Below are 15,180 nucleotides of genomic sequence, written 5' to 3' on the forward strand. Positions count from 1 at the left end.
GCTTTCCTGAATCTTTTCAAAAGCCGTCACTGTTGAGAAACAAAGGACAGAAAGATGATCAGTTAATGAATGTGCTGTGTGGTCATGACTGTAATGACTTGAAGAAGCAGGGGGTTTCATAGTCTTGTTCTGTGCACTCAAAGATAAGAAACAGTGTCCAGATCAATGGGCTTAGACATTGAAAATCTTCTTTATTCTGGCAAGGGAATGACAGATCTTTATGCCGACTATTGGACAATGCAGCAATCATTTAGTAACATGCCTGGAAAATAACAGGACCCCCCATGTCCAAATCATCCCAATTATTGTCCTTCAGGACAACAAGATTCTCCTGTCTCATTCTTCGATGCCTCCTTTCATCATACTGAACTTTAAAGGGGTAATTCACCCAAAAATGATAACTCATTAAGTCATTAATTACTCACCCTCATGTCGTTTCTAACCCGTAAGACCTTCGTTCATCTTCGGAACACAAATTAAGATATTTTTTGTTGAAATCCAAGAGCTTTCTGACCCTGCATAGACACCAACACAACCGACACATTCAAGGCCCAGAAAGGTAGTAAGGACATCAGTCAAATAGTCCATGTGACATCAGTGGTTCAACCGTAATGTTATGAAACTACGAGAATACTTCTTCTCTCCTGTGTCAGTCTTCAATGCAAGTTCGAAGCTCTCGGATTCATCAAAAATATCTTCATTTGTGTACCGAAAATGAACGAAGGTCTTACAGGTTTGGAACAGCATGAGGGTTCATTTTTGGGTTAACTATGCCTTTAAGAGAAAACACGTTTATGCAGTTAATACAATAATAAGGCAACATTAAACTATCCAATACAGCAGAAATAAATTGAAATTTATAAAATTTTATAATAGTCTATCACAAAGAAAAGAAGTATATTTAATTGTATAGTAAATAATAATGTTGATATAATGTCTCGATATTCTTATACTGTATGTTTATAATTTATTTATAATAATATTATAAAATAATATTAAAATTTTATTTTATAATAATATATTTATAAATGTATTATGTATGTTTAAATGTACATATTGTGTATAATGTATTAAAATATTTTACAAATATATACACATTTTTTTATAATCATTACCTATAATACAATATAATTCAAATGAAATTTCAAAAATGTAATTTAATTTTAGAAATACACAGAATTAAACATTGAATTTACATTAAAATCTAAAAATTACACTAAAATTACATTCTCTCATAGTATGGGAAAACAAGCATCTCAATATACAGTAGGAAAGAATGTAAAGAATGAGTAAACTAAGGCTCCTCAGCAATTTGTGACCATATTACAGGACTGTGTATTTCAGCATTCAGTAGCCATGTTCAAAAATAGCCTACATTTTCTCTGTCTCTCCCCCACTGTGCCATTGACCGGCATCAGATGCTGTAAACCACGCGTTCAGGCTGTTTAACATAGGCAGCAAAAGTCTTCCAGTCAAATGTAGCACTAGAGTAATGGAAGGGGTCTCCATGGTAACCACTTCCTCCTGTTTTCAATTAAGCAAGCAATAAATCCATTGAGGGTGTGTGGGTTCTCAAAAAAAATGTAATAATTGAAGCAGGCTTTCCTACTTGTTACATCTCAACCCCTTCGTCTTTCATAAGCGGATTTCACAAAAGATGCAACATCTACGAAAGCAAGTCTGTAGATTTCTACTGTAAGCAGAACAATACAGAATAATCAAGCAATGTGATCTGCTGTTTTGAGCTTCAAACAAATGCATCTTTTTGAGGAATATAAAAGAAGATTTCTTAAAGGTAGGAAACCCTCCTACAGATGCAATTAGTCTAGAATCTAGAGGTTCAGAAACATTTGGATGAATAGAATCAATCACAACATTTGTGGTGGTTTGATCCCTATTGCTCATTTTGTATCGTATGCCTGGATAAGATGAAATACTGTTTTTTTTTTTGATAGATGAATTTGCATCTCTCTGTGTACCAGCGTTATAATCAGTCTTTCTAGACTGATTTATTAGATGTCTTGTGCTAATCCTGTCGTATGTAAATTGTGTGGCATGTTTCTGTCCTCAGTGGCGAATCCCGTGGATTTAGTGTTGAACGTGAAGGATGTTGTGTATTTCTGTGTCAGATGATAATGAATGGAAGGAAAATCATAGTCGGAGGAGGGGAGCGTCGGCTCTCTCTGAAGGGGCGGAGAATTCGGAGCTGTTCATGCTGAGGGAATGGCAGCTCTTGCTCTCTTTATCTGTTTTAAGTGCACTGAATATTTTTTTTTCAGCCTTCTGGTTTGATCCAGGGATGCCATGAAAAGATTTTGAGGGATTAGTTTATGTGTTTGTATGCACAAAAACTTCAGTTATTTTCCTAAGTCTCTTTTAACCTATTTTCTCACAAATGTGGGGCACTGGAACACCTTTCTTCCGATCGGTATTGACAGCTAAGAGAGGCAGATTTTAAGCATGCGCATGCTTTTAACATATGCACGCAGATGGAGGACTAATTGCTATTTTCCTGCAAATCACATGTTGTTTGACAAACAATAATTCTACTGTGATTACTAGATTAAACAAAGTTTATTGTTTATTGCATTCTGGTATTGCAGAACACAATAGCCCTGTCTGAATATTTCATAACACATTCCCAACACTATCTTGTTACAAGAATAGTCTGGAGCAGACTTGAGAATAACTGTCCTATGAGTTAATATTCTTCTGGCAATATGCATTATTCCAATGTAAAATTAAATATTTCACTGAAAAATCAATTACTCACCTTAACACCTTTCCAATCCTATATGACTTTCTTTCTTCTACGTATGAGGTTTAGCGGGATGTTCAAGCTACTGTATAGCTTTGTGAAGAAGAAAAAAAGATGTTATAGAAACTGATCATCTTTTTTTTCATTGCAACTTTCAGATGTCATTGGCATTCATGTCAAGTAAAGCCATTTTTTTTTATTCACATATGGCATATCAAAACGTGCACATAAGGTCTGATGTCAGTGATGGCAGACATTGTTTTTGAATTTTTAATGTCTTGTAACCAATTGCAACAGACCAAATGTGAACACATGCATATTATGAGAGTTGGGTAACACTAGAATAGGGTACACTTATTAACTATTAACTATGACTTTTCCCTCAATAAATTCATAATTTGCGGCTTATTAATAGTTAGTAAGGTAGTTGTTAATTTAGGTATTGGGTAGGATTAGGGATGTAGAATAAGGCAATAATATGTGCTTAATTACTACTAATAAATGGCTAATATTGTAGTAATATGCATGCTAATAAGCAACTAGTTAAGAGACTCTAAAATAAAGTGTTACCGAGTGTTGTTCTCTGAATGTAGGCACACAACATGCAATATCCTACCAGACTTAAAATTACCAGCCACTGGAGTGTGGGTTTGGTTGTATACATAAAGATATTACACCGCTGTCTTGCCTAATTCTGATTGAGCAAGCATTCTGTGGTTAAATATTTGGTTACACTATATTTTAAGGTCCAATTCTCGCTATTAACAAACCATTAACTACGACTTTTGCCTCAATACACTCCTAAATGGCTGCTTATTAAATTAGTGAAGTAGTTGTTAAATTTAGGTATTGGGTAGGATTAGAGATGTAGAATATGGAAATGCAGAATATGTGCTTTATAAGTACTAATGAACAGCCAATATATTAATAACAGGCATACTAATAAGCAACTAGTTAGTAGCGAGAATTGGTCCCACACTAAAGTGTTAGCCAATATTTTTTATGATGCTAAACAGTATAATTGACCAATTACCTACCTAGTTTAATCTTTTCTATTACTCCACAGTCTCTTTCTTGATATATAATAAAATAATTTACACTCAAATCAACATTTCATCTCTATTTATGTGTTTAGTAAGTAGCCGTGTATTAAGTGGCATAATGTACAGTCATTAACCTCCAAATAAACCTCTTCAGAGAGATACAAGATCAACATGTTGTGGTTTATTTTACGATAATGACCAGCTGGTACATTATCCTTTAAAAAGAGTGGTAAGTCTTGTATACATAAAGGCTCTCTTGTATTCTGTTACAGCTGACATCATCTCTACTGTGGAGTTCAACTCTACTGGAGAGCTCTTGGCCACAGGAGACAAGGGAGGAAGAGTTGTGGTTTTCCAAAGGGAGCAAGAGGTAAGATAAAACCATGAAAACTTTCATATGCATTCATTCCTGTAAACAAGAGTGCCACACAGCTGTCACATTTTTGAGTTCCTGTTTGTCCATATTTGGTTTAGTTCCTGTTCTAATTATTAGTTTCCATGGTTTTTGATTAATTACTCTGCACCTGTTTCAGTTCTTCATGATTACGTTCCCTGTTTATGAGTCCTGTGTTCTCCCCTGGTTCTTTGTCCGCCGTTATATGTCTATGTCTTCCCGTGTTCCTGAGTTGAATTACTAGTCATTAAAAGACTGTTTATTCTGACCTACTCTTCGTATCCTCGCTCCTACGAATAGTGACCAAACAGAAAGTGAGTGGCGACTTTTTCGATATGGTCCTCACTGCAGAACACAAGATCCAGGGGGTGTGGTTGGATCTAGATCCAACTCCTCCCACCTTACATAGACCTAAACCTACCCGTCTCCACCCCCTGATCCATAAACCCACCCATCTCCACCCCCTAGATGTGGATCCAACCCCGCCCCCTGGATCTTTGTACTGCAGTGAGGGGCTACTGACTTGTTCCCTGCGTTTTTTTTTTTCTTTCCGTATTTGAAAGTTTTTTTGTTGCCTGTTTGTTTCTCCCCGTGGCTATGGAAACCGCCGCACGGTTTTTTGCTCTGGCCCGCCGAGATCTCCCGCTTATGGAGTATGCACGGGAGTTCTGCGGGATCGCCGCGAGTACGGCGTTGGATGACGCCACTATGAACTCTTTGTTCTGGATCGGGGCCAATTACCATTGCCCCGTGGACCTCCCAGACACTACTGGACTGAGCTGGAGGGAGGGATCCTCCGGTGTTTGGAGAGTGTCCAGCCCCGATCCAGAACCAGCCCGCCATCCAGTCCGTCTGCCATTCCCCAGTCAAGCCTATCAGCCGCCGCTCACTCAAGCCCTCCAGTATTGGCTCCAGCATGCAACTCCGAGCTTATGGATATGGCGCTCCCCCCGGAGTTCTCGGCTCCTGTCCTCTCCCCAGAGTCCTCTCCAGGATGCTCTCCTGAGTCTCCTGAGTCTCCTTCGCCTCCTGTGGCCGTCAGCTCCACTCCTGCAGAGCGCCCTCCGGTGCCCGCTCCTCCAGAGTGTTCTCCTGCGCCCACTCCTCCAGAGTTCCCCCAGAATTCCTAAATCTCCCTAAGAATTTTTTTTTGGGGGGGGCCATATGCCCGTAGCCCTGGTGGCCGAGCCGGCTAAGGCCACGGAGTATCTGCCATGGCCTCCTGAGTCCCCTGATCCGCCATAGCCTCCTGAGCTGCCAGCTCTGCCATGTCTCCCCGAACTCCCTGAATCCACCATGGCTTCCCGAACTATCTGCTCAGCCTTGGCTCCCTGATCCGCCCTGGAGGCTCTCTGATGGTACTGTTACAGGAGGGGGGTGATCTGTAACATGTTTGAGTTCCTGTTTGTCCATATTTGTTTTAGTTCCTGTTCTAATTATTAGTTTCCATAGTTTTTGATTAATTACTCCGCACCTGTTTCAGTTCTTCCTGATTACGTTCCCTGTTTATAAGTCCTGTGTTCTCCCCTGGTTCCTTTATCTGCTGTTATGTCTATATGTCTTCCCGTGTTCCTGAGTTGAATTGCGTCATTAAAAGACTGTTTATTCTGACCTACTCCTCGTATCCTTGCTCCTACGAATCGTGACAACAGCAAGACAGCAGGTCAATAAAATCAGTGCTTTTCTTACTGTGTGAGCAAAAACCACAGAGCCGCACACTGTAACACAACTTCCTGTGGCCTTTAACAGGGTTTCAATAGACACACAATAGTAACACAGGTGAGGTCTCTATAAACCTCAGGTGCACATGCTCAGACGTGAAGCTTTTTTTGTCAGGTGCAAACAGGGAACAGCGAGCACAGTTTTGGGGAAGTTTAGAAGTTAGCTACACTACAAGCTAGTAACATTAAGTAACTAAAGTAAATTAAAGAGATAGTTCACCAATTTTTTTTTTACCTCAGTTAAGGTGATAGCATCTTAAACGGCAAACCTTAACAGAAAACTAAATGTTCAAGTTTAAAACTAATTACACTAACTACAACTAGATACACAATTAGACAAATATGAAATTAGACCACACCTACAGTAATAGATTTAAAAGCATACAGTACTAATAAACAACAGCATTTAAATTCATCCTAAATTAATATGGTTACTGATGTAGCTATTTGAATCACATTTAGAAAACAGTGCCAGTGACAGATGATCAGAAAGTGTCCTGTACGCACCAGAAATATTCAGCTTTAAGAGGCCTAAAATGGTATTTAGAGTCAGTAAATCCTTTTTTGAATCCATTCATTTACATACACAGCCCAAAAGGAACCAGATTCACTAAAATTAACTGGACTTTCCAACATACTATATGAGACAAAGAACCATTTAGTAAAGCTGTGAGCAATACAATGTTTTGGAGTTTGGTCACGCTACACTGCTACTCATTGGAAAAAGTAGCTTGTAATTGGAAAACTGTCACTGCTGAACTACTGTAACAATACAAATTTTAGGTAGTTACACCACTCATTCAGGATTTTTCTGTTCAATTCATTTTATTCTTCCACTAAAATAGATGCTATGCTGTCAGCCAATACAGTGACATATGACTATGCCGCCTTCTGCGCAATACCCTAAGCGCTACTACTTCACACACACGGGTAGATTCTTACAGCCCCCTCTAGAGAGGGACTCCTTCTCTGTTTACTTTAATTCAACTGCATGAGTGGTTTACACAATTATTGATTTTGATGGTTCCCAACGTGAAAACTTCCTTATTTCCAGTCTACCATTGATTGCGAATGCATTAATGTAATAGTCCAACTGTGACCAGGAAACCTACAATTAGCTGTTAACAGAATCAGCAGCACATTATGGGATATTCACAGGCAGAAAGCTCTGCAGATTTGCATTGATCTCAGTGCTCATTATTTGCCAAGTTCTACACATCCTTTATCCCTTGCGTGTTCATTTATTATATATTTTTGACTAATTTGATTATGCTTTCCATTACCAATAAGAATGTAGTTATTTTACCACAGATCTCCCCCCACATATAGTAGCTACATACAAGCAAAACACAACACATGCTAGTAATGAGCTACACAGCTCAACGTAGATGATTGCATTTCTCTCCTTTCGCCCACAGAGCAAGAACCAGCCTCACAGACGTGGGGAGTATAATGTTTACAGCACGTTTCAGAGTCACGAGCCGGAGTTTGACTACCTGAAGAGTTTAGAGATTGAGGAGAAGATCAATAAGATACGCTGGCTGCCTCAGCAGAATGCTGCCTACTTCCTGCTCTCCACCAATGGTGAGTCCACGTTTGAGATCTCTGTTGCAGTCAGTTTCCTCATCATCACATTTCTCCAAATGTGTATGACTGACTTTCTTCTGTGGAGCACAAAATAATATATTTTGAAAGCCTGTGAGGTCCAAGCAGAATCAGAATAACAGATGTGTTGGACTGCAAACTAGGATCTCATTCTTAATGTGAGCTATTATTTATATGTGATAGCTGCTGTCATTTTAACAAAAGATTGTTGGAACAGTAGGGAACAGTCAAGCCTTCCAATGACATCATACATCTCCCCGCGTTCAGATGGTATGGCTATGGTTTACATTCTCTGTTGGTGCTGGATCTTTTCCAGCCGTGTGCCAGATTGTGTCCCACAGACTGCAAAATTTCCCACTGCCCACCTTCTTATTTGCTTCTTTCTCTCAATTTTTCTTCTTATCATGCTATGCTTCCTTCCAAATGGTATTCTGAAGCTGCTCTGTGTGTAATGGTTTATTTTCAGATAAAACTGTGAAACTGTGGAAGATCAGCGAGAGGGATAAGAGACCAGAGGGATATAACCTAAAGGATGAAGATGGAAGATTCAGAGACCCAGCCACCATCACCACGTTACGGGTTAGCATGCTAGTCTTAACACCACCTGCAAATACACAAAGATGAGCAAAATGTTTAATATGGATACTCAATATTTATTATATCTGTTCACTAAATATTTCAGAACATGATTCTGACAGTGAACAAAAGAAAATAAAGACATTATATTTTGCATAAAGTGAAGCCTATATCTAAGAGCATTAATAACATTTGCTTTGTGATATTATTTTCATTATAATTAATTACCATAATTCTCATTATCATTAAATTCTCATTGGGGTAGTATAATGAGTTTTTTTTTTAAATCAGCATAAATGAAACTTTGTACAACAAAAACTACATTGATTATAAATACATTACTATTCAACTAATTTATTCATTTATTAAAGTACTTGCATTACAGTAATAAGAATGATATATGTTTTTCCATTACAGTAATGAGAAAAAAAAAAGAGAATGTCCTTAATTGTCATGAAAATTGTCACAATAGAGGAAATATGAATAGCCTTTAAAACAGGCTTCATTTTCTTTAAACAATCTAATTTCTTCTGATTTTACATGTTCTTCCAAGGTTGTGTCTACATTTTCAGTGGTTTAGCTGACAGTAATGCGTGCTGAAATATGTAGTTAGCGTTTGGAGAATCTGGTTTTTGAAGAAGCTGAAAACAGTTGAATAGTTACATTTCATCCTCCACTGAAATACATTTATTTCAATCTCGTACCTGGAAGTCAAGAGGTTTATTATAAATCTGCTGGTGCGTGTTCTCATTAATGCTCTGAGAAGTTGCTGCTGTTCGCTCACATTCTCACATGAAAATCTCATTCTCTGTGTTCAGCACCAATGCTGACAAATGATGAGCTGTCAGCCACCAAAAGGCATTCATTCATAATCAAACAGCAAGGACAAAGACAGACGATAATGTGCAGTGAAGGGGCTCACAATCATTCCTCCCTCTGCTCTCCTTCTCACTCGTTCTCCACTCATCTCTCCAAATTGAATACAGATACAAAGAGGGCACGACTCCGAGTACCCATTAATGTTTGGTGCGGTGTCTGCTTTCTGCTCCACGGCCTAATGGATTAAAGCACTCCACTCCTCCACCATTGTCTGTCCGGGCAGAAGATTAGCCTGACACCGGGGTGATGGCACGGAGCAGGCGGCAATCCCATTTGGACCGTGAAATGTATGTGTGGTGGAGATGCAGAGATGGGTTTATCGTGGAGCTCCGGTAGTGAGGGAGGAGGGAAGAGATGAGACACATGTCATGTGTTCTGGCAGTCTCTAGTGCCAGCACTGTGATCTTACTCTTGTCTCAGTGTGCAATTTTACCCCTAAGGTTTGCAATGGTCTAGTTTCTGCAGTCCGTGAGCTGACGTGATACAAGATGTGACCAGTGTGCCATTTAAAGCCAGCGGATACCTGACCTTTTATAACAATACAGCAAATCAAAATGGATTCTTGTGATATTTGACCTACTAATGCTGTCTGTGCCATAAAAACTGAAAGCAAGGTGTTGGCCAATCCCCCATCCCCCTGCTCGTCTCAGTGGTAGATAATAAATGTGTTTTCTTATCTATTCCATGGTCTTTTGCTCTCTGCTTTCCTCCTGTGTGATCTGTTGGCTCTTTGAACTAATGTGGGACTGCTGAGTTTGGCACAGGAGGTTATTTTGCCTCAAGAGACATTAGAAACAGAGGGACCTCCTTAGATTCCACAGTTATTTTATATGTAAAGAGAAGCACAGATTCCTGTAGCCGGACATCTGAGTATAAATAATAAATAATAGTGAAAATAAAGGACCTTTATTGGCACTGATGGGTCCATGAAGAATCTTTAACATTAATGGAAACGTTCCAGTGCATATTCTTTATAATGCTATATAAGGGATTGTTTATATTATTAAAAATATTTTGAGAATTGTTAACTAGAAGGTCCTTAGGGAACCCAAAAATTTTTATTTTATAGAGTCACAGTGAAAACTAACTTTATTTTTAAAAGTCTATCAACAAAGTTTCCATCTTATTCTAGCTAAAAAAAAATAACTGAAAAATAACTGACAGTTAATGCTGTTTTAAAGCAATGGTTTTCAACCAGGGGGCAAGGGTCCAGTATTTGGCCGCAGCAAACTTCAAATTATTGAAATTCTTATTATTAATATAATTCATATTATGATAAAAAATATATATAACAATCAAACTGCTGAAAAACATAACTAATACAAAAATGAATTTATTATGCTATCATGATTATGTTTTTGTTTTATTGTGTTAGCTAGCATTTTTTTTTTTTTGCACCTAATCAAAATAACCCAACTGCAGTTTGATTGAAATTAATTGGAACGCACAATGAAAAAATTAGATTTTTGAAAATTGTTAAAAATGGATTTAATTGTTTTTGCAAATGAACTCTTAGTACACAAAGTGTTATAGATTAACTTGCTACTAGATGCCTTATCTTTTAAACTGTTGATGACAACATGTCAAATCCATTGACTAGTTCTTCCTAAAAGCCATAAATTGTACCCTTGAAAATATCAGATGCTTATGAAAGCATCAGATGGTCAGTGAATAAACTGTGGGTGGTCCATGGGTGTGCCATCTTATGCCGAGACTAATAAAAGGATGACATAAATCTGTCAGCATGATAAACAAACAGCACATGAAATTCTAATGTGTGCACTTGAGCGTGCACAGCTAAACCAAAACAACCTAATATACATATTCAACTTTAAAAGCTCACTGCAGGCATCCTCATTTCAGCTCAGTATCTGAAAGCAGCTGAAACATCACAGTAGTGGTTTAAAAGCCTAAAGGGAAATTTTAGAGCTAAGGACTGATTTGAATGCCTCTCACATAAGGCAGAGGTGCTTCTGTGATGTGGTAATGAGTGACTCTCTTTTTGGAACGACATGTGCTGCCTCTAAACATCAGCGTCAGTTAAACAGGCCACATCTGCATACTGCAATTAAGACCAGCGTGTGGTGCATTGGTGCTGTTCTGGACACCAGCTCACAGCAGGAAGTGTAGTTCAGTGGACTTTTATAAAATGTGTCCCGCTGGATGGTCCCAGCCCACAAAATTCCAAACGCACATCGAGCGCCATCATAATGGTCATTAGCCCCAATTAGATGTGAGGTGCCAAATATAGAACTCTAAAAAAAAAAAAAAAGGTTAATCTTGCATTTTTAATCAGTTCTACCAATTATTAAAGACCCCATGATATGGTTTGAGGAGTTCAGTTTTCCTCCCTGCGTTAATTAATGTATGCAGTCAATTGCCTTTAGTTTGCATTACAGTCCAGAATATCATACTTGATGGCTGAAAAGTGATAATACTTTTAAAATGAATAAAAAATTTAATATAAAAATAAGCAAAACTGTCTCTCTGTTCTGACCTGCTGCTTAATTCAGCATTCTTTAAATAGAAATGTGGTTTATTATGCATGTCCCAGTTCTTTCTGATGAACGACAAGAGGGTCCCTAGTGGTGATATGACCAACAATCTTTGGATAAAGGACGACTGTGACTGTTGTAATTGTTACAGCAGATTCTGACCTTTATTTCCTCTTGTCTTCTCTCAGGTGCCAGTGCTGCAGCCCATGGACCTCATGGTTGAGGCCACATCTCGGAGAGTGTTTTCCAATGCACACACATACCACATCAATTCCATCTCTGTCAACAGCGACTTTGAGACCTTTATGTCCACCGATGACTTGAGGATCAACCTGTGGAACCTGGAGATCACAAACAGAAGCTTCAGTATCCTTTCATGTCATTAAATTTGACAAGTTGTTTTTGTAATAGAAAGTTTACCTTCAGTAGTGGGCCCATTAATTGTGCTACTACAAGTTGATGAGTTTTCCTGAGCTGCTTTTTCAGACATTGTAGACATTAAGCCAGCGAACATGGAGGAGCTGACGGAGGTGATAACGGCAGCAGAGTTTCACCCTCACCAGTGCAACACCTTCGTCTACAGTAGCAGTAAAGGGTCCATACGGCTGTGTGACATGAGGGCATCAGCGCTCTGTGACAACCACTCAAAATGTAAGTCAATGTCAACAAAGTCACACAACATACTGACTATGAGAAAATTTGCAAGTATATGTCAACTTATTCTACTAACCCTAAACCTACCCTAACAGTCTGCTCTGAGAGTTAGTAGACATGTAGTTGCAAATTAATGAGAATTAGTTGACACGTAGTTGACATGTAGTTACAAAGTTACTTATAGTTAGTAGAATATCTAAAGTGGACTATCGAAATAAAGTGTAACCAAAAAGTCATACATGAGACTACCACACACTATCATTCAAAAGTTTGGGATCATATATTTAAGAGAATCCTAAAAAAATATTTTCACAAAAATACTGAGAAGCATATCAAGTGTTTTCTAGAACACCAGATCTGCATATTAGAAAGATTTCTGAAGAAAACTGAATACTAGAGTAATGGCTGCTGAAAATGCGGCCTTGTCATCACAGGAATAAATTATCTTTTTATATTAAAAAATATATTTTATAATAGAAAAGTGTTTGTTTAAATTGTAATATTTCACAGTATTACTGTTTTTACTGTATATTTGATCTAATAAATGAAGCCTTGGTGAGACTTCTTTTAAAAACATTTGCAAAAAAATTTTACAAACCCCAAACTTTTGAAAACCAGCGTACTACTGAACATATGCATGCATGTACACTATGAATGTGAATATCTTAGAAAAGGTATCTTTTTTTTTGGTTGTTTAGTCTGACTGTGATAATCTGCTGAAATGCAGCAGAAAGAAACTTTTGAAAAGAAAAATTGCTTAGAAAAGTAATAGCACAGCATCTCCTCACCGAACTGTAGGATTTGACTTATTATTCATGTCTCTAACACAAATAGTGCAGGATGAGTTATTATGCATCAACGTTTAATATTTAGGATTAGGGATTTGAACAAAGCCTCAATAGGTAATAGTAATGCTTGCCTTATCAAGCACCACTAATAACGTTTCTATAAAATTGTTAACATATTGTAAACCTTTTTTTAAATAAGTCCTTCCTGCATTCTTCCAATCTTCATTATAACATTACAAATGCAAGGGCCAGTACAGCTCCAGAAACACTGTTGTCTCTAGAGAGCACAACCACTACAAACGCCATGACAGGGATTAGCCTCTCTTCCACCTAAGGCGAGGGCGTTGGAGGTGAGGATTATGCTAATTTTTAATATGATTGCATCTCCTTGAGTTTAACTGGCTAATTTTATTTGGGGATTGGACACAATGCAGACTGATGGACTTGTACTGGTGGTATACAGTGGTATCTCCTTTGGCTGCACATGGCTGAATTGATAACTACAAATTGACACATTTCCATTTCTTAAGGCATAGGCTCTCTGGTCTCCAGTTTATGGCGGGAGGCTTCCATGTGCATTTGATGATCAGATTGAATGCATTGACATTTAAGCTTGGCATAAAAATCAATGCTCAAGGGCAGATAGCTGTGCCTATAAGCTTTCACACCGCTGAAAGAATTTGGTCATTTCCTTCATTTTATCGACGTGCTCACTGGTCCATGTTTTCACATACTGTTGAATAGATATTTGCATACTGCTGATGAATTTTAAAAGGCCAGATTTGCTGGAGGGGGTAACAACTGTGAGGGCTTCGGTTTTAGCTGCCTTGGTTTGTATCTCCAGCACCACACTGACCTAAATTATACACACATCTGTCAATTTTTTCCTTGGTACATGATCTCACAGCAGGCGGATGTGCCAGTCTGCCTCAGGAAAGACCTCCTCAATGTCTTCTCCATTGCATAGTGTGTGCGGGTGTGTTGCTCCTTCCATCCACACTAATAAATCTTCCAGGCATCCTAGAGAATATTCTTAAAAATCAATCTGCGGTGTCAGACGGGGGAGGCTAACCAAGCCCAGCAGGGCTCCAAGCAGCAGCGGAGTGCAGACAGAGGGCCGTAGCCCCTCATATCTCTCCCCAGAGGACTCATTAGCCCCATCTGAATGACACCCAGCAAGACTGCAGTTGGACAAGCTCACAATGTGACATGGCACACTCATGACAAACACCTGCAGTCCACCAGTGCTCAAATTTCCCTGCAAGCATTGATCTGTTTCGTCCCCCTCTGCCCGTGTTTATTCATCCGCTGTGTAGACGCCTGCAGACACATCACAGGATAATCTGCAACTGAGTCAACAAAACAGTGAGAGGATAATCGATAGTAGATGATAAATATCCGTTTCTCTGCTCTGACAGGTGTATTATTTCCCTGGTGAGCCAAGCAGATTTATGACGTGTTGGGAAGCAAACAGTGAAAGTGATTCAGGAAAACTTTCTTTGGAAAGTTGCTTGTTTTTAAAGCTAACGTAAAACAGCACTCGCAATCCATTTTACTTCTGTGATAATATATGCGTGAGATGCTATATTCAATGAGGACGAGATGTTTTATTGTCATTTTAACATTTCTGTATTTGATTTCTTATTATTCTCTTCTAGTTTTCGAGGAGCCAGAAGACCCAAGCAATCGCTCCTTTTTCTCTGAAATCATCTCTTCCATCTCTGATGTAAAGTTCAGCCACAGTGGACGGTACCTGATGACACGTGACTACCTGACAGTGAAGGTCTGGGATCTCAACATGGAGAGCAAACCACTGGAAACCTATCAGGTATGACATTGGGTAATTTAATTGCAAACTATATGCATTTAACAATGTATTAAAGACTAATCCCTGGATTTTAAGGGCTTCGTTAAATTATATTTGGATCTTTTGGAAGACAAAGAAAGACTTGTAGCACACATACACATTTATAAATTCATATTTGTCTTTCAGAAATCAGACCAAAAATATTGCACTACACAAATGTAATAAAATGCTCTCTAGAATGAGAACATCCTGTCCCTTGAATCATAATCATTACCTTCCTCCAATCATGGTTCGCTGATACCTTTAGTTTCTCAAACCTCATCAGACTGTTCAATCAGGCCATCTTCCACCAATGGGCTAGAAAATGACAACACAGGAAATGTTCGTCAATTTATGTGATGGGGTATTTAAAAGTCACATCAGTCTAAAAAGAGAATTTTTTTTTTTAGATGTCGAAACC

The 15,180-nt window shown here is 38.5% G+C and overlaps 1 protein-coding gene across 2 annotated transcripts in view; it reads left to right on the plus strand.

Moving 5' to 3' along the window:
• LOC306883647 (serine/threonine-protein phosphatase 2A 55 kDa regulatory subunit B beta isoform-like) overlaps window positions 1–15,180 on the plus strand; it is a 58,062-nt gene that overhangs the window by 40,982 nt on the left and 1,900 nt on the right. For both annotated transcript variants that reach the window (XM_079439008.1, XM_079439009.1), the window contains exons 2-7: window positions 4,074–4,171; window positions 7,335–7,500; window positions 7,988–8,100; window positions 11,660–11,837; window positions 11,958–12,122; window positions 14,572–14,741. In XM_079439008.1, coding sequence (XP_079295134.1) covers window positions 4,074–4,171; window positions 7,335–7,500; window positions 7,988–8,100; window positions 11,660–11,837; window positions 11,958–12,122; window positions 14,572–14,741 — 890 coding nt within the window. The remainder of the gene's footprint in view (window positions 1–4,073; window positions 4,172–7,334; window positions 7,501–7,987; window positions 8,101–11,659; window positions 11,838–11,957; window positions 12,123–14,571; window positions 14,742–15,180) is intronic.

This window comes from Barbus barbus (assembly GCF_936440315.1).
Source record: "Barbus barbus genome assembly, chromosome: 17".
In the NCBI taxonomy this organism is placed as follows: Eukaryota; Metazoa; Chordata; class Actinopteri; order Cypriniformes; family Cyprinidae; genus Barbus; species Barbus barbus.